Source organism: Pseudophryne corroboree, chromosome 4, assembly GCF_028390025.1.
Source record: "Pseudophryne corroboree isolate aPseCor3 chromosome 4, aPseCor3.hap2, whole genome shotgun sequence".
Taxonomy (NCBI): domain Eukaryota; kingdom Metazoa; phylum Chordata; class Amphibia; order Anura; family Myobatrachidae; genus Pseudophryne; species Pseudophryne corroboree.
Genome location: NC_086447.1, coordinates 127,381,356 through 127,400,698, shown reverse-complemented (window position 1 = coordinate 127,400,698; position 19,343 = coordinate 127,381,356). Strand labels below are relative to the sequence as shown.

The following is a 19,343-nucleotide window of genomic DNA, read 5'->3' as shown; positions in this document are numbered from 1 at the left end:
AGTCTGCTTTACCAACGTCTCCCTCCGACAGGGAGGCAGTAGTGGAAACAATTCACAAGCTGTATTCCCAGCAGGTGATAATCAAAGTACCCCTCCTACAACAAGGAAAGGGGTATTATTCCACACTATATTGTGGTACTGAAGCCAGACGGCTCGGTGAGACCTATTCTAAATCTGAAATAGTTGAACACTTACATACAAAGGTTCAAATCAAGATGGAGTCACTCAGAGCAGTGATAGCGAACCAGGAAGAAGGGGACTATATGGTGTCCCGGGACATCAGGGATGCTTACCTCCATGTCCCAATTTGCCCTTCTCACCAAGGGTACCTCAGGTTCGTGGTACAGAACTGTCACTATCGGTTTCAGACGCTGCCGGTTGGATTGTCCACGGCACCCCGGGTCCTTACCAAGGTAATGGCCGAAATGATGATTCTTCTTCAAAGAAAATGGACGATCTCCTGATAGGGGCAAGGTCCAGAGAACAGTTGGAGGTCGGAGTAGCACTATCTCAAGTAGTTCTACGACAGCACGGGTGGATTCTAAATATTCCAAAACCGCAGCTGTTTCCGACGACACGTCTGCTGTTCCTAGGGATGATTCTGGACACAGTCCAGAAAAAGGTGTTTCTCCCGGAGAAGAAAGCCAGGGAGTTCTCCGAGCTAGTCAGGAACCTCCTAAAACCAGGAAAAGTGTCAGTGCATCATTGCACAAGGGTCCTGGGAAAAATGGTGGCTTCTTACGAAGCAATTCCATTCGGTAGATTTCACGCAAGAACTTTTCAGTGGGATCTGCTGGAAAAATGGTCCGGATCGCATCTTCAGATGCATCAGCGGATAACCCTGTCTCCAAGGACAAGGGTGTTTCTTCTGCGGTGGCTGCAGAGTGCTCATCTACTAAAGGGCCGCAGACTTGGCATTCAGGACTGGTCCTGGTGACCACGGATGCCAGCCTGAGAGGCTGGGGAGCAGTCACACAGGGAAAAAATTTCCAGGGAGTGTGATCAAGTCTGGAGACTTCTCTCCACATAAATATACTGGAGCTAAGGGCAATTTACAATGTTCTAAGCTTAGCAAGACCTCTGCTTCAAGGTCAGCCGGTATTGATCCAGTGGGACAACATCACGGCAGTCGCCCACGTAAACAGACAGGGCGGCACAAGAAGCAGGAGGGCAATGGCAGAAACTGCAAGGATTCTTCGCTGGGCGAAAAATCATGTGATAGCACTGTCAGCAGTGTTCATTCCGGGAGTGGACAACTGGGAAGCAGACTTCCTCAGCAGGCACGACCTCCACCCGGGAGGGTGGGGACTTCATCGGGAAGTATTCCATATGATTGTGAACCGTTGGGAAAGACCAAAGGTGGACATGATGGCGTCCCGCCTGAACAAAAAACTGGACAGGTATTGCGCCAGGTCAAGAGACCCTCAAGCAATATCTGTGGACGTTCTGGTAACACCGTGGGTGTACCAGTCGGTGTATGTGTTCCCTCCTCTGCTTCTCATAACCAAGGTACTGAGAATTATAAGACGTAGAGGAGTAAGAACTATACTCGTGGCTCCGGATTGGCCAAGAAGGACGTGGCACCCGGAACTTCAAGAAATGCTCACAGAGGACTCATGGCCTCTGCCGCTAAGAAGGGACTTGCTTCAGCAAGTACCAGGTCTGTTCCAAGACTTACCGCGGCTGCGTTTTGACGGCATGGCGGTGGAACGCCAGATCCTAAGGGAAAAAGGCATTCCGGAAGAGGTCATTCTTACCCTGGTCAAAGCCAGGAAGGAGGTGACCGCAAAACATGATCACCACATGTGGCGAAAATATGTTGCGTGGTGTGAGGCCAAGAAGGCCCACGAAGAAATTTCAACTCGGTCGATTCCTGCATTTCCTGCAAACAGGAGTGTCTATGGGCCTCAAATTGGGGTCCATTAAGGTTCAAATTTCGGCCCTGTCAATTTTCTTCCAGAAAGAATTGGCTTCAGTTCCTGAAGTCCAGAAGTTTGTCAAGGGAGTATTGCATATACAACCCCCTTTTTGTGCCTCCAGTGGCACTGTGGGATCTCAACGTAGTTCTAGGGTTCCTCAAATCACATTTTAAACCGCTCAAATCTGTGGATTTGAAATATCTCACATGAAAAGTGACCATGCTGTTGGCCCTGGCCTCGGCCAGGCGAGTGTCAGAATTGGCGGCTTTGTCTCACAAAAGCCATATCTGATTGTCCATTCGGACAGGGCAGAGCTGCGGACTCGTCCCCAGTTTCTTCCTAAGGTGGTGTCAGCGTTTCACCTGAACCAGCTTATTGTGGTACCTGCGGCTACTAGGGACTTGGAGGACTCCAAGTTGCTAGATGTTGTCAGGGCCCTGAAAATATAGGTTTCCAGGACGGCTGGAGTCAGGAAAACTGACTCGCTGTTATCCTGTATGCACCCAACAAACTGGGTGCTCTTGCTTCTAAGCAGACGATTGCTCGTTGGATTTGTAGCACATTTCAACTTGCACATTCTGTGGCAGGCCTGCCACAGCCTAAATCTGTCAAGGCCCATTCCACAAGGAAGGTGGGCTCATCCTGGGCGGCTGCCCGAGGGGTCTCGGCATTACAACTCTGCCGAGCAGCTACGTGGTCGGGGGAGAACACGTTTGTAAAATTCTACAAATTTGATACCCTGGCTAAAGAGGACCTGGAGTTCTCTCATTCGGTGCTGCAGAGTCATCCGCACTCTCCCGCCCGTTTGGGAGCTTTGGTATAATCCCCATGGTCCTGACGGAGTCCCCAGCATCCACTAGGACGTCAGAGAAAATAAGATTTTACTTACCGATAAATCTATTTCTCGTAGTCCGTAGTGGATGCTGGGCACCCATCCCAAGTGCGGATTGTCTGCAATACTTGTACATAGTTATTGTTACAAAAATCGGGTTATTATTGTTGTGAGCCATCTTTTCAGAGGCTCCGCTGTTATCATGCTGTTAACTGGGTTCAGATCACAGGTTGTACAGTGTGATTGGTGTGGCTGGTATGAGTCTTACCCGGGATTCAAAATCCTTCCTTATTGTGTACGCTCGTCCGGGCACAGTATCCTGGCTGAGGCTTGGAGGGGGGTCGTGGGGGGAGGAGCCAGTGCACACCACCTGATCCTAAAGCTTTTACTTTTGTGCCCTGTCTCCTGCGGAGCCGCTGTTCCCCATGGTCCTGACGGAGTCCCCAGCATCCACTACGGACTACGAGAAATAGATTTATCGGTAAGTAAAATCTTATTTTTACAATGGCCCCCACTGCGCATGCACAGATCCCGTCCTGCGCGTGTGTGCGCAGAAAATGCTATAGCATTAACTACAAACCCCTCTGCCTGATTGACAGGCAGAGGCGTCCGTGGGGCGGCAACGCTCCATGTCCAAGATGTGTTGCGGGGGCGGGAACGAAGGTGTGGCGGTGCAAATGGGGGGCATAGTGTGGGAGTTATCGGGAAAAATGGTGGCGGGCCTCCTGCCATCGCAGCCAGGTTGCGCCGGCAGGAGGCATCCACAATTTCAGCAATCGCGCTGAAATTGTGGCTCAGTCGCAATTTCAACGTGTTCACATTTCTGGACGGGAGTTTGCTAGACGACCTTGCCCTGCAATGGGCGGCCCCCAGCATGCAAGCAAATCCTTACTGAATAAGGTCCTATGTTTTCACCTTTTCAAAGCAAGCATACCCAATTCAGACTTCTCGCACTCGCGTAAAAAAGCCCTCATCCATTCCTCTCCTATTTACATCTCTGACCTCCTCTCCCTTCACTCTCCCGTCCGCCCACTTTGCTACACAAATTAATGTTGCGTCTCCCGCCTACTGATTACTTCTTCCCACCTTGAAGATTTTGCCACCACTGCTCCTTTCTCTGACTCTCTGCAGAACTTCAAACAGACTTTCAAGATCCACTCATTCATAAAAGCCATCTAGCACTCATCCTACATTCGTCTCTGGGCTCCTCGACAACTTTCTTCCTCATCTGTGTCACCTCTGTCTCCTCCCTGTAAAATGTAAGATATTACGAGTAGGACCCTTTTCCTTCATGTGCTTTTTCTTCCCCTACTTATACCATCATCTAATCTAGGGGTGGGAAAAATATGGCCCGCGAACCGATCCTTCCCGGCCCGCTGCCTCCCACCACTGAGCAATGACAAGCGGCCCGACTGGCTGATTGTCATTGCGCTACAACAGCTTGAAGCCGCGGCTGCTGCTGAGTGTGGACGGAGAGAACAGTCGGGTGTACTGCAGTTGAGTGTACTATAGCTGGATTCCGTGGATGGAAGGACCTGTCCTGGTAGATGGCAGCACGTGGACCCGGGAGATTTAAATGAAGCTGCACTATCTGCAGTGGGGGAGCACTGTCTGTGGCTGTGGGTTGTCAATGCTCCCACACGCGCACACAGGGGGGGTTTACGAGTACCTAAAACACCCCCTGGCCGCCGATCCATCGGAGCTGCGGGGCGATTTTATTTTATCTCAAATGTGGCTGCACTGAGAGGCTGGCCGCATATACGGAGCTGCAGAGGCAGTGCACAACTTCCGCACAGGACTTTGTAACTGAGCCGGGTGAGGCGCTGGGTAGCGGAGACTGTCTCCAGGACTCCAACGGACTCTACAGCAGCCTGGAGTAAGTCGCATATAGTGCGGGGGGAAGGGGGGTAGTCTGGCCGGGTGAGGTGCTCTGCATACTGTCTTGCTTGCTATGCTTTTGTGCTTCCTGTTATTGGGGGGGAGGGAAGGGGTATTCCGTGTGTATTATTGGCTACGTATATGCACAGCGGCGATGCCTTAATATCTCAGGAGTTACTCCCGGCCAGCGCAGCTCCTGCGGCTGGCCGGGAGAACCTCTTCGCTGCCCCAGGTCGCAGCGGCTGCGTGTGACGTCACTCAGCCGGCGCGGCCCACCCCCCCTAAACGGCGGCGTTAAGCCCCCTCTCGCCCATCGACCGCCTCTGCCTCAGAGGCGATTGCTAGGCAACGGCAGCTGGCATGCGCTGGCGCACTGCGGCGCCGGTGCATGCACAGTTCCGACCCGTTAGCTGCGGTAAACTGCAGCGAGCGATCGGGTCGGAATGACCCCCTATGACCGCTGATGCAGCAACGTTTATAAACCCATGTTCATGTCCTTCAGTGTTCTATACCATAAGCCACTGTCTTGTTTTGTTCATTCTGTTTATGTACTTTGGAGGGTGCTGCAGACCCCTTGTAGCGCCATATAAATAAAGGATGATAATATTAATACCTAAAGAGTTTCCAATAATTATTCCTAAGTAATATCAGTAGTCTAGCTATAGCCAGCAGAAGAGGTCAGTTGATGGACATTGTAGCGGTTTGCTTAAGAGAAGAAAAATGGAAGAACTAAAAGGGGCCGTGTTAAAAGCAAATAAATTAGATTATACTAGCAAGGCTTCAATATAGTGGCTGTTATATTTTTTTCATTATTTATCTAAGTAAAGTGGATGAATTGGACACAATTGGGGCTAAAGCTAGGTATAACACAAAATCAGCCCTTAGAAGAAAAAGAAAAGCAGTCTCCAGCTACATCTAAATTCAGCCGAGTGTTCTCGTTGCTGTAGACGTACAGTCTCTTAACACATTTGCATTTACGCAGCTGGCTTCTTTTAATTAATTAATGGCCATGCAGGGTCTAATTTCCTGCTCGTATGTTTTCTGTTTTATTGGTGAGCAGCTGTGTATATCTGCATTAAGCTGTGTTTTGCAACCCCAGAACAGGATGTGTATTTGGCAGCATTGTACCATTAGAAAATTGAAAAAGCAACAGGATTTGTTCCCACTGCAGCGTCTCTGCAAATACACTGGCAGGAACTTTTAATGAAGCAAGAGCGCAGCTCTGAGTGCCCGTCCTCTGCTAGACAAGAAAGCCGTGGACTCGTACAAACCCGCTTACGGTGTCAAAGATCTGCCATCCTTCTGACACCCATGTGCCATGAAGACTTTACATCACAACGTGATTTGGTTTGGTTACCATGTGTAGTAAAGCATCCAGAAGTGTCTGCTTTCTCTGGTCTTGTGACCTCTGGTAAGCCTTTCCAGGGCTCCCATAACTTTCAAATTGAAACTGGGACAGCATGTGACCTGAAGTTTGTGCAGGCCACAGAGTCAATCCCATCATTCTTAGTGGCCCCTGAGCAAGTAAAAAACGTACTGGGGGACTTTACATGTTGTTCATAATGTACTGAGTTTTAATTATACCAAAACTGTGCTAGTTGTATCTTATTTGTGGATGCCATGAGGGATGGCGGGTTAATTTGAGGGGGGAAGGGGGTGAGCCTAGTGTGTGGTAGCATGGCCACTCACTACAGGTAGGGTATGATTGGGATGCTGATCCCGGCGGTGACCGACGCCAGAATCCCGATGCCACTTGGGACACTGGCACTGTCCCGTCAGCCAACATCCCAAAGGTATGTATCTGGATGGGGGTTAGGGTTAGGTACTGGGGGGGGGGTTAGCTCTAGCCGCTCCAACTCTCCCTCTGAGGATTAAGGTAGGGGACAGGTGGGGGGGGGGGGGATACTTACCCCCTCCGATGTCTGGATCTCCAATGTCGGAACGCCGCGGCCGGTCCTGCATCACTTCCCCCAATCCTTATTTGTACGTATAATCTTATTGCAGGAATGTTGGTGTTCTATATTTAATATTTTGCTCAATGACAAAATTTTGTGCTGCACTACCAATGGGTGTTTCCAGAGTTTTGTGATCCCCATAGCAACATTTTGAAGGGTCCGATGTCCCACTGCTTCTAGAGACAGCTCTCCGCAGCAGTTATTATTGTTATGCCTCATAGTAGTTATCTAGTTTATTTTATAAAATATAGTAGTGCTCTAGCTTATATTATGTCACATTGAATAGATGCCAGTGCACATTATACCGCATGGTACTTCCAATTCACATTATGACATAGTGTCCCCAGTTCATATTATGCCATATTATAGTGGCCTCTGTTCATCTTATGCCACACTATAGTGCCTCCAGTTCATCTTGCGCCACATTATAGTGCCTCCAGTTAACATTATGACACCGTACAGTGCACCTGTTAATATTATGTAACATTATAATGCCCTCCAGTTCATATTGTACCACCTTACAATGAACAGGTCAGATTATGCCACACTGTATTGTCCCCTTACCATTATAACCTGCACTACGCACATTTCTCACTGAAAAAGGAATGGCACCCCATTTAGACTGGGCAATGGTCAGATCCAATTACTTAGCTGGGAAATTTTTATGCGACTAAATTACCTCGGAGTAGGGCCCCCTGAGCGTGTGGGCCCCATAGCAATGGCACCCCCTGCATCCACTATAGCTACGTCCATGAAAACCATTATCTATAAAGGCCCATACACACGGTGAGATTCGGGCTATGCCCAATTCTCACTATGCCACAGGGGCTAGGTCGGCATCGCAAGCACATAATGAGTGTGCTTGCGATACTGACTGTGCGATTTTGGCTAAGTGTCAATTTTGACTATCTCTTCTATAGAGACAGACTGTGCAGGCAAGTCAAGTTCGACTATCTAGCCTTGCGATGCTGACTGCACATCGGCATCGAATCAAGATCGCAAGGTGACTTTTACCTTGTGATCTGAACTAACTTTTCTTACGATTTTGACTATATAGTCAAAATCATTAGAAAATATCTCACCATGTGTACACACCATTAGTTTACACTCACAACCAAGTGATGGTTTATGGAAAGATGCTGCTATTTACTTACTTTTTATCAAGTTATTAAATCTCCATGTTTATAATGCTTTTCAGTGTTGTCCACACATTTGTAGTTGTACCTATTCTAATGTTGGTGTTTGTATCTGAATATCTAAATGATAGAAAACAAGTGGGAAGTTTCCTGTAAACTGTAAACCATCTTTGAAGTAATAATGTTTTGGGTGTGCAGAGATTAAAGCGTTTTTTTTCCCCTAATAAGCCTCCCTATTAAATGAATTTTAAAAATACACTGAAATGAATGCAATATATTATAAGGAGATTAGTATTTCTGCATATTCTCAATTATGTTGACGTAAATTCTGGTCTCATTACGGTCTATTTAAAAAATATATCTAGTTAATGTGTTTATTTGGAAGCCTGGCTAAGAAGCAGATTGCTTAGCATGAGCCAATGTAGTTACGTGGTATATAACATGACATCAGCTTTCATGTAACCTATGAGTGAGATAATGAACTTTAACTCACCTTTTGTGACCTCTTAAACAGGTGGGATAAGCGTGCTTAGTATCACACTGTAAGGAGCTTACATGGTTTGTCTTCACCGGTTTGAATTGGTTGTGCAAACCTTACCAGGAGCTTTACCAATAACACAGAACAAAATGGTAGAGGTCCTGTTTCGTGATGATTATCTTTCAGAGGCCTGATCTTTAATGACAGCCTTCACCACCATGGGTACCCAAACGTTAGTGTGTTCTTGGCTATCACCTTCTATATCACACTAGATTTAGTGAGGAATTTAATAATATACACATTCAGTCATAGAGACAAACAGTGGCAGTTGCTCAATCATTCTGGGAGATAATTATATATCAGGTGCTAGAAAAATGGAGGTGTCACAAACAACCAGCAGATAGAGAGGGGGGGGTGCTTTTTCCCCCTCCCCGGGTATCTCCCCAGCACACTCAAAATTACCTGTAACCATATCTGAACCTAACTGGTAAGAGAATTTCAGAAAAACTGGTCGCATGCGTTTGCATAGACATGTTTAGCTGCTGGCCGCGTGAAGGCTTCTCCGATATCAGCAGTCCTAACACTACATGGCAGGGCCCACATAGGGCCATATGATTTGTTTACAGTAAGGCCTCATGATAAAGGCTCATACTAAAATGCATCCAGACAGAGGGCTGACTTACCTGGGAGCCACCCCCAGGATCTCCCATTAGCACTGCAAGGAACAGCATGCCTTCCAAATGCTGCTCCCATTCAATGCCTTCTCACACATGCAGACAAACGGTGGCAGTTGCTCAATCATTCCTGGAGATAATTATATATCAGGTGCTAGAAAGGGGGAGGGGTCACAAACAAAAAGCAGACGGAGAGGAGGGGTGCTTTTTCCTCCCCTGGTCCCCCCCCCCCCCCCCCCCCCCCCCCCCCCCCCCCCCCCCGCACACTAAAAATGACCTGTAACAGTATCTGGTCCTTTCAGTCATGTGTTGTGATTACATAATTTGTGTATTCCTTTCAAATTATGGCTTCCAATTTGGTAAAATATTTTTGTTTAACTGCCTGCATGCATGCATTTACTTATTTTGATTTGCACGTTATTTCTAATGGAGCATATACATATTTCTTTTCCAGTTTTCACCTTTTGAAGAAGTTTCAGAATGGGGAAGCAGAACAGTAAATTGAGACCCGAGGTTCTTCAGGATCTTCGGGAAAACACGGAGTTCACAGACCATGAGCTGCAGGAGTGGTATAAGGGTTTCCTGAAGGATTGTCCCACTGGACACCTAACTGTAGAAGAGTTTAAGAAGATCTACGCAAACTTCTTTCCGTACGGTGATGCTTCAAAGTTTGCCGAGCATGTGTTTCGCACCTTTGACACAAATGGCGATGGGACGATTGACTTTCGGGAATTTATCATTGCACTTAGTGTCACTTCTCGCGGGAAACTGGAACAGAAGCTTAAGTGGGCGTTCAGTATGTATGACCTTGATGGAAATGGTTATATAAGTCGCGGAGAGATGCTAGAAATTGTCCAGGTAAGAACCAATTTGTTGTTGCTGAATGTAGAAATGAGCTGTGAAAATCCTGAGGGAACCCCCCCCAGTGTGTTCCAGTAATAATCCAGTCAAAATAAACGGTCATTGGCCCACATTTATCGAGCCTTGGAGAGTGATAAATTGCACGGTGAGAAGTACCAACCAATCAGCTCCTGTCATTTTTCAAACAGCCTGTAACATGGCAGTTAGGAGCTGATTGGTTGGTACTTTATCACTGCAATTTATCACTCTCCAAGGCTTGATAAATCTGGACCATTGTCCGATATGTTGGTAAATGCTTTTAGAACATGACTATTGTTGGTCTGTGTGTTGTCTTCCGGACACACTCTGGTTACAATGGAAGTGATCTAAAGCAGGACTATACTATGTGTCACCTCCTTTAGACCTCTTGGAGAGAGATAAAATACCAGCCAGCTCCTAACTGTTGTTTTCCAAACACAGCCTGTAACATGGCAGCTAGTAGCTGATTGGCAGGGAGTTTGGGGGCTATTCAGAGATGGACGCAGTGCGCATATGCGGGCCAGTGCCGTAACTACGTGTGTGCGAAGGGGGCTTCGCACACAGCGCAGTTAGGCTGTAGGCGCACCATCCGCTCCACACTAATTTCTCCTCACCAGCTACAGCACTGCCCGCTGTAGTGTAATGTAATATTAGTAGCGCTGTGCCCGGCGGCAGCGCTGCTAATATACATTACATTAGTCACAGCAGGCAGCGGCGCAGCTCTCTCCCCACACTCAGTCCCCCTCTGCTCGGTCCGCCCCCCTCCTCCTGCTGTAGCACTGTGCAAACACTGCCGGGTACTGGAGATGACTCATCTCATAGACGGCTGCTGCTGGCTTCACAGGAGTGAAGTCTCTCTCCTCCTCTCCGTCCCTGTGCAGACTCTTATCATGTAGGTATTATTTACTGTCCATTATGTGTTTATTACTGTTTCGGGCAGTAAACTAAATAACATTAACCACAAGGCCAGTCTCTCTTACTCATCCTGGAATGTGTCTCAGTGATTTTTAAAACAAATCACGGTGTACAATACAGTAGAAAGATTTGTAAAACAAAACCCAAAACACTCCAAAAACTGCACATACATTAATCTAATGTGTTTGTATGTGTGTGTGTGTGTGTGTGTGTGTGTGTGTGTGTGTGTTTATACACACACACATTGAGTACTGCTGTCTGTGACTATCGGATGCTGCTGGCTGTGTAATGTGACTGATGGACGCTACCGTGCTGTGTAATGTGGCCGACGGATGCTGCCGTGCTGTGTAATGTGGCCGACGGATGCTGCCGTGCTGTGTAATGTGGCCGACGAATGCTGCCGTGCTGTGTAATGTGGCAGACGAATGCTGCCGTGCTGTGTAATGTGGCCGACAGATGCTGCCGTGCTGTGTTATGTGGCCGACGGACGCTGCCGTGCTGTGTTATGTGGCCGACGGACGCTGCCGTGCTGTATAATGTGGCCAATGGATGCTACCGTGCTGTGTAATGTGGCCGACAGATGCTGTGCAATGTGGCCGATGGATGCTACCGCGCTGTATAATGTGGCCGATGAACGCTACTGTACTGTATAATGTGGCGACGGACACTGCCGTGCTGTGTAATGTGGCAGACGGACGTTACAGTGCTGTGCAATGAAATTGACCGAAGCTATCGCACTGTGTATTGCCCCTAATGGACGCCACCACTCTGCGTAACGTGACTAATGGAAACTACCATGCTGCGTAACGTGACTAATGTACTCTACCATGTGGTGTTACGTGACTAATGTACTCTACCATGTGGTGTAATGTGACTAATGGGTGCTACCATGCAGAGTGATGTGAGTAACAGACGCTACTGTGCAGTGTAGTGTGAGTAACGGGCGCTACCATGCGGAGTTATGTGACTAATGGATGCTCCATGAAGCCCCACCCCTATTTTTTATGTCCGTAACTAACATGGGGGGGGGGGGCGCGCGGATGCTGTTTCTTGCACACAGCGCTAAAATGTCTAGTTACGGCACTGATGCGGGCTATCGTAATGCAATTGTAGTGTTCTTTCTAGGAATGAAATAGGACAGGGCGCCGGACTCCGGGGGCATATATGTGTGCGGCCAAAACGGGGGCGTTGTCATGTAAATTAGGGGGCGTGGCCATGCTAACGTCATTTCTCTAACGTCCTAGAGGATGCTGGGACTCCGTAAGGACCATGGGGTATAGACGGGCTCCGGAGGAGACATGGGTACTTTAAGAAAGACTTTGACTCTGGGTGTGCACTGGCTCCTCCCTCTATGCCCCTCCTCCAGACCTCAGTTTGAGACTGTGCCCAGAGGAGGATGGGTGCACTGCAGGGAGCTCTCCTGAGTCTCCTGCTAAGAAAGTATCTTTGTTAGGTTTTTTATTTTCAGGGAGCACTGCTGGCAACAGACTCCCTGCATCGAGGGACTGAGGAGAGAAGAGCAGACCTACTTAAATGATAGGCTCTGCTCCTTAGGCTACTGGACACCAGTAGCTCCAGAGGGATTGGAACACAGGTTCGTCCTCTGCGTTCATCCTGGAGCCGCGCCGCCACCGTCCTCCTCACAGAGCCGGAAAAAAGAAGAAAGAAGGCTTCAAAGGCGGCAGAAGACTTCGTGAGCTTTACTGAGGTAACACACAGCACTGCAGCTGTGCGCCATTGCTCCCATACACCTCACATACTCCGGTCACTGTAAGGGTGCAGGGCGCAGGGGGGGCGCCCTGGGCAGCAATATAAACCTCTCCTATGGCAAAATGAACTATATACATGTACAGGTGGGCACTGTACATGTATATTAAAGAGCCCCCGCCATGTTTAACATATTTTGAGCGGGACAGAAGCCCGCCGCCGAGGGGGCGGGCTTCTCCCTCAGCACTCACCAGTGCCATTTTTTCTCCACAGCACCGCTGAGAGGAAGCTCCCCGGACTCTCCCCTGCTTGACACACGGTGAAAGAGGGTTTTAAAGTAGAGGGGGGGGGGCACATAATTGGCGCGCATATATACTATAACAGCGCTACTGGGTAAACATTCTGTGTTTTTTCCTGGGTCATCTAGCGCTGGGGTGTGTACTGGCATACTCTCTCTCTGTCTCTCCAAAGGGCCTAAAAGGGGAACCTGTCTTCAGAAAAGAGATTCCCTGTGTGTGTGGAGTGTGTCGATACGCGTGTGTCGACATGTTTGACGATGAAGGCTCACCTAAGGCGGAGGGGGAGTGCATGATTGTCAGGTCGCCGTCGGCAACGCCGACACCGGACTGGATGGATATGTGGAATGTCTTGAATGCTAATGTAAATTTATTACAAAAGAGAATTAGACAAAGCTGAGGCTAGGGAACAGTCAGGTAGTCAGACCGTGCCTGTCCCAGTGGCACCGGGACCTTCCGGGTCTCAAAAGCGCACATTATCCCAGATCACTGACACAGATACCGACACGGATTCAGTTTCCAGTGTCGACTATGAGGATGCAAAGTTACAGCCAAAAGTGGCTAAGGGTATTCGTTACATGATTATTGCTATTAAAGAGGTTTTGCATATCACGGAGGAACCCCCTGTCCCTGACACGAGGGTACACATGTATAAAGCGAAAAAACCTGAGGTCACCTTTCCGTCCTCGTATGTGCTAAGCGAATTGTGCGAAAAGGCTTGGGAATCTCCAGATAGGAGATTACAAGTTTCCAAGAGGATTCTTATGGCGTATCCCTTCCCACAAAAGGACAGGATACGATGGGAATCTTCGCCTAAAGTAGACAAGGCGTTGACACGCTTATCAAAGAAGATAGCACTGCCATCCCAGGATACGGCTACCCTCAAGGATCCTGCTGATCGTAAGCAGGAAGTTACCATGAAGTACATTTACACACATTCTGGTACTATTATTAGACCGGCTATGGCATCGGCCTGGGTTTGTAGTGCTGTCGCAGCATGGACAGATTCCTTATCTACGGAGATTGAGACCCTAGATAAGGATACCATTTTAATGACCCTAGGGCATATCAAGGATGCTGCGTTATATATGAGGGATGCTCAAAGAGACATTTGTTTACTAAGCTCCAGAATAAATGCTATGTCTATTTCTGCTAGGCGACTCTTGTGGACCCGGCAGTGGACGGGGGATGCCGACTCAAAGCGGCATATGGAGTCGTTGCCTTACAAGGGGGAGGAGTTGTTTGGTGAAGGCCTCTCGAACCTTGTCTCTACTGCTACAGCAGGTAAATCCAATTTTTTGCCTTATGTTCCCCCGCAACCTAAGAAGGCGCCGCATTACCAAATGCAGTCCTTTCGTTCCAATAAAAACAAAAAGGTACGGGGTTCGTCCTTTCTTGCCAGAGGTAAAGGCAGGGGAAAAAAGCTGCACACAGCTAGTTCCCAGGAGCAGAAGTCCTCCCCTGCGTCTGCAAAATCCACCGCATGACGCTGGGGCTTCCCTGGGGGAGTCAGCTCAAGTGGGGGCATGTCTTCGATTTTTCAGCCACATCTGGGTCCACTCACAGGTGGAACCCTGGGCAATAGAGATTGTTTCCCGGGGATACAAGCTGGAATTCGAAGAGATGCCTCCTCGCCGGTTTTTCAAATCGGCCCTACCAGCTTCTCCTTCAGAGAGGGAGTTAGTGTTAAATGCAATTCAAAGATTGTGTCTTCAGCAGGTGATAATCAAGGTTCCCCTTCTGCAACAAGGGAAGGGGTATTACTCAACCCTGTTTGTGGTCCCGAAACCGGACGGTTCGGTCAGACCCATTTTGAATTTAAAATCCCTGAACCTGTACTTAAAAAGGTTCAAGTTCAAGATGGAATCGCTCAGAGCGGTCATCGCCAGCCTGGAGGGGGGGGATTGGATGGTTTCCCTGGACATAAAGGATGCATACCTTCATGTTCCGATATTCCCTCCTCATCAGGCGTTCCTGAGATTTGCGGTACAGGACTGTCATTACCAATTTCAGACGTTGCTGTTTGGGCTTTCCACGGCCCCGAGGATTTTTACCAAGGTAATGGCGGAGATGATGGTGCTCCTGCGCAAGCAGGGTGTCACAATTATCCCGTACTTGGTCGATCTCCTCATAAAGGCGAGATCTCGGGAGAAGTTACTGGACAGCGTTTCACTGTCTGTGAGGACGTTACAGCAACACGGCTGGATTCTCAATATTCCGAAGTCGCAGCTGGTTCCACAAGTGGTCCGGGTCTCATCTACAAATGCATCAAAGGATCGTTCTGTCTCCCAGAGCCAGGGTATCTCTCCTGTGGTGGCTGCACAGTGCTCACCTCCTAGAGGGCCGCAGGTTCGGCATTCAGGACTGGATCCTGCTGACCACGGACGCAAGCCTCCGAGGTTGGGGAGCAGTCACACTGGGAAGAAAATTTCAAGGTCTCTGGTCAAGTCTAGAGACTTGTCTTCACATCAACGTCCTGGAATTGAGGGCCATATACAACGCCCTACGTCAAGCGGAGGCATTGCTTCGCGACAAGCCAGTCCTGATTCAGTCGGACAATGTCACAGCAGTAGCTCATGTAAACCGCCAAGGCGGCACAAGGAGCAGGATGGCAATGGCAGAAGCCACCAGAATTCTTCGCTGGGCGGAAGGTCATGTAAGCGCACTGTCAGCAGTGTTCATTCCGGGAGTGGACAACTGGGAAGCGGACTTCCTCAGCAGACACGACCTGCATCCGGGAGAGTGGGGACTTCATCAGGAAGTCTTCGCACAGATCGTGGGTTAGTGGGGACTGCCCCAAATAGACATGATGGCGTCCCGTCTCAACAAAAAGTTAAAGCGGTATTGCGCCAGATCAAGAGACCCTCAGGCGGTAGCGGTAGACGCCCTGGTGACACCTTGGGTGTTCAGGTCGGTCTATGTGTTTCCTCCTCTTCCTCTCATACCCAAGGTGTTGAGAATAATAAGACAAAGAGGAGTGAGAGCAATCCTCGTGGCTCCGGATTGGCCACGAAGGACTTGGTATCCAGATCTGCAGGAGTTGCTCACAGAAGATCCGTGGCCTCTTCCTCTACGGCAGGACCTGCTGCAACAGGGGCCCTGTCTATTCCAAGACTTACCGCGGCTGCGTTTGACGGCATGGCGGTTGAACGCCGGATCCTAGCGGAAAAAGGTATTCCGGATGAGGTCATTCCTACCCTGATCAAGGCTAGGAAGGACGTGACATCGAAACATTATCACCGCATATGGAGAAAATATGTTTCTTGGTGTGAGGCCAGGAATTCTCCTACGGAGGAGTTCCTTTTGGGCCGTCTCCTTCACTTCCTTCAGACTGGAGTGAATTTGGGCCTAAAATTAGGGTCCATAAGGGTTCAAATTTCGGCCTTATCCATTTTCTTTCAAAAAGAATTGGCTTCTCTTCCTGAAGTACAGACTTTTGTAAAGGGAGTACTGCATATTCAGCCCCCGTTTGTGCCTCTGGTGGCGCCTTGGGACCTTAATGTGGTGTTAAGTTTCCTTAAGTCACATTGGTTTGAACCTCTCAACACGGTGGAGTTGAAGTACCTCACTTGGAAGGTGGTCATGTTGTTAGCCTTAGCTTCAGCAAGGCGAGTTTCGGAACTAGCGGCTTTGTCACATAAAAGCCCCTATCTGGTTTTTCATGTGGATAGGGCGGAATTGAGGACTCGTCCTCCGTTCCTTCCTAAGGTGGTCTCATCTTTTCATATGAACCAACCTATTGTTGTGCCTGTGGCTACGCGTGACTTGGAGGATTCCGAGTCCTTGGATGTGGTCAGGGCTTTGAAGATTTATGTGGCCAGAACAGCTAGGGTCAGGAAGACAGAAGCACTGTTTGTCCTGTATGCAGCCAACAAGGTTGGCGCTCCGGCTTCTAAGCAGACTATTGCTCGCTGGATCTGTAACACGATTCAGCAGGCGCATTCTACGGCAGGATTGCCGTTACCAAAATCGGTTAAGGCCCATTCCACTAGGAAGGTGGGCTCTACTTGGGCGGCTGCCCGAGGGGTCTCTGCTTTACAGTTGTGCCGAGCAGCGACTTGGTCGGGTTCAAACACCTTTGCAAAGTTCTATAAGTTTGATACCCTGGCTGAGGAGGACCTCCTGTTTGCTCAATCGGTGCTGCAGAGTCATCCGCACTCTCCCGCACGTTTGGGAGCTTTGGTATAATCCCCATGGTCCTTACGGAGTCCCAGCATCCTCTAGGACGTTAGAGAAAATAAGATTTTACACCTACCGGTAAATCTTTTTCTCGTAGTCCGTAGAGGATGCTGGGCGCCCGTCCCATGTGCGGACTTCTCCTGCAAGACTTGTATATAGTTATTGCTTTAATAAGGGTTATGTTATAGTTTCATCGGTTTGGACTGGGACTATGTTGTTTGTTCATACTGTTAACTGGGTAGTTTATCACAAGTTATACGGTGTGATTGGTGTGGCTGGTATGAATCTTGCCCTTGGATTAACTAGAATCCTTTCCTTGTACTGTCCATCTCCTCTGGGCACAGTTTCTCTAACTGAGGTCTGGAGGAGGGGCATAGAGGGAGGAGCCAGTGCACACCCAGAGTCAAAGTCTTTCTTAAAGTGCCCATGTCTCCTGCGGAGCCCGTCTATACCCCATGGTCCTTACGGAGTCCCAGCATCCTCTACGGACTACGAGAAATAGATTTACCGGTAGGTGTAAAATCTTATTTTTAGTGGGTGGTGCGGCCCACAGACGTTGCTGTAGGGGGCGTCTGTGGCCGGTGACGTCACTGTCGGGGGCATGCCCTGCACCTCTGTCCGTGCTGGGCTTCCACCAGCTCTCTCCCATAGCGTGAATGGATGCCATGCGCACGGCATCTTTACACGCTGGGAGGGCAGGAAGTGGCCGGCTGATCTAGCAGGGCGCGCAAAAGGGGCAGGGTGGATTTTACCTTTTAAAAATCGGGCAGGCGCGGCGCCCTGCTAAAACAGCCTAGAGTGAACACTACAATTGTATCCTGGAAGGATACGTTCGCATTCATCATTGGCAGGTGATGGGCATCTTGGGGCAGCAACGCAGCATTGTAGGAGAGTGGACCAGGAAACGCAGGTGTGTCTTGCCCGTTTTCGGGGCCGGCCGATGAAGTTGCCTGCGTTTCCTGTGATCTGAAATAAAGCGGCGGTGCGCCTGCCTACTCAGCCATGTTGTGCAGGCAGGGTTCAACCTCTATTTGAGGTTTTTGCGATGCGATCACATTTGAATTGCAATCGCATCGCTGGGCGGCCTTGCCCTGTGCTGTGCACCCCTCAGCATGCGATTTTTGTAGTCACAGATTTTGTTAAATTGCAAAATCTGCGACCAACATTCAATAACCCCCTTTATCTTCCTCCACTTTATCTCTCTCCAAGCTTATCTACTCCTGTGTTTGGCATCTCCAGCTTCTGGGAAGGTACGAGGGTGGTTCAATAAATAAGGTAGCAAGACCTCTCATTGTGTACATTTGTTCGACCCGTATATGCATAACTAATAGTATGGCCTTGGTGCAAATTATTTTCCCACATAGTCCCCATACTTGTCTTAGCATTTTTTTCCAGCAGTACACCAACGCATCTATCCCGGCATAGAAGAAATCGGTGTCAATTGCAGATGTTTACTTAATCTGCAATATTACTAACTCGAATGCATCTGAATCAGACCTTCAGCGCGACACAAATTGTCATCTTTGGTGGACGTGCTTGGCCAGCCAGATCACTGCTCATCTTGAACGTCTGTCCTGCCGTATTCAAAAGCAGTGCGCCAAAACCAAACCGTGACATGACGTTATCAATGTACGCCTCAACAAGTTGGCGATGAATTTCGGCTGCTGATGTTACCTTTAGAAGCAGAAATCTGATCACACGACATACCTCAGTGTTTGACCATGTTTCTGCCAGCCTCTCCATCTTACAACTGATGTTGGGACAGTATGACAGATGTGAGGCACAGTCTAATGGCCGTGAGGGGAAGCAGTGGTCTACCTAATATGGCTTACTGGGAAATTCTAATGAAATAGATAACACTACACACGTGAGAGGTCTCGTTACCTTACATTAATTGTGTGCACCAACTTCAAAATAATCCTTTCTGAACAGATTCTTTTGAGATTCAGAAGGTCTTCATGCCGCCACATTGTCTTATTTGGCTATAATATGGAGGATGGGTGGAGCCATATTGTCGTACTTTTGTAATAAAGAATTCAATACATATTAATATTTGCATACATAAATACAGTATTGGGCTGATCTAAATTTCCTCAAATTGTCTAAGCACCCTCCCAAGGGGTTCACTACGATCTGCCTGCGTTCGGGCTCCCGGCGACCAGCATACCGGCGCCGGGAGCCCGACCGCCGGCTTACCGACCGTGTAGTGAGCGCAAATGAGCCCCTTGTGGGCTCGCTGCGCTCGCCACGCTATGGGCACGGTGGCGTGCTACGCGCACCACGCTATTTTATTCTCACTCCAGGGGGGTCGTGGACCCCCACGAGGGAGAATAAGTGTCGGTATGCCGGCTGTCGGGATCCCGGCGCCGGTATACTGTGCGCCGGGATCCAGTCAGTCGGCATACTGAAGACCACCCCTCCCAAGAACTCCTCTCAGTTCAGGAGTCCATTCCCATGGATATAAGGTCCAATAAAGCCAAAGATCTGCTGGGCCT

At 48.9% G+C, this 19,343-nt stretch overlaps 1 protein-coding gene across 2 annotated transcripts in view; it reads left to right on the top strand.

The window, feature by feature from the left end:
- Positions 1–19,343, top strand: part of HPCAL1 (hippocalcin like 1) — a 334,375-nt gene that overhangs the window by 293,754 nt on the left and 21,278 nt on the right. For both annotated transcript variants that reach the window (XM_063915423.1, XM_063915420.1), the window contains one exon: positions 9,327–9,730. In XM_063915423.1, coding sequence (XP_063771493.1) covers positions 9,353–9,730 — 378 coding nt within the window. In that variant the 5' untranslated portion in view covers positions 9,327–9,352. The remainder of the gene's footprint in view (positions 1–9,326; positions 9,731–19,343) is intronic.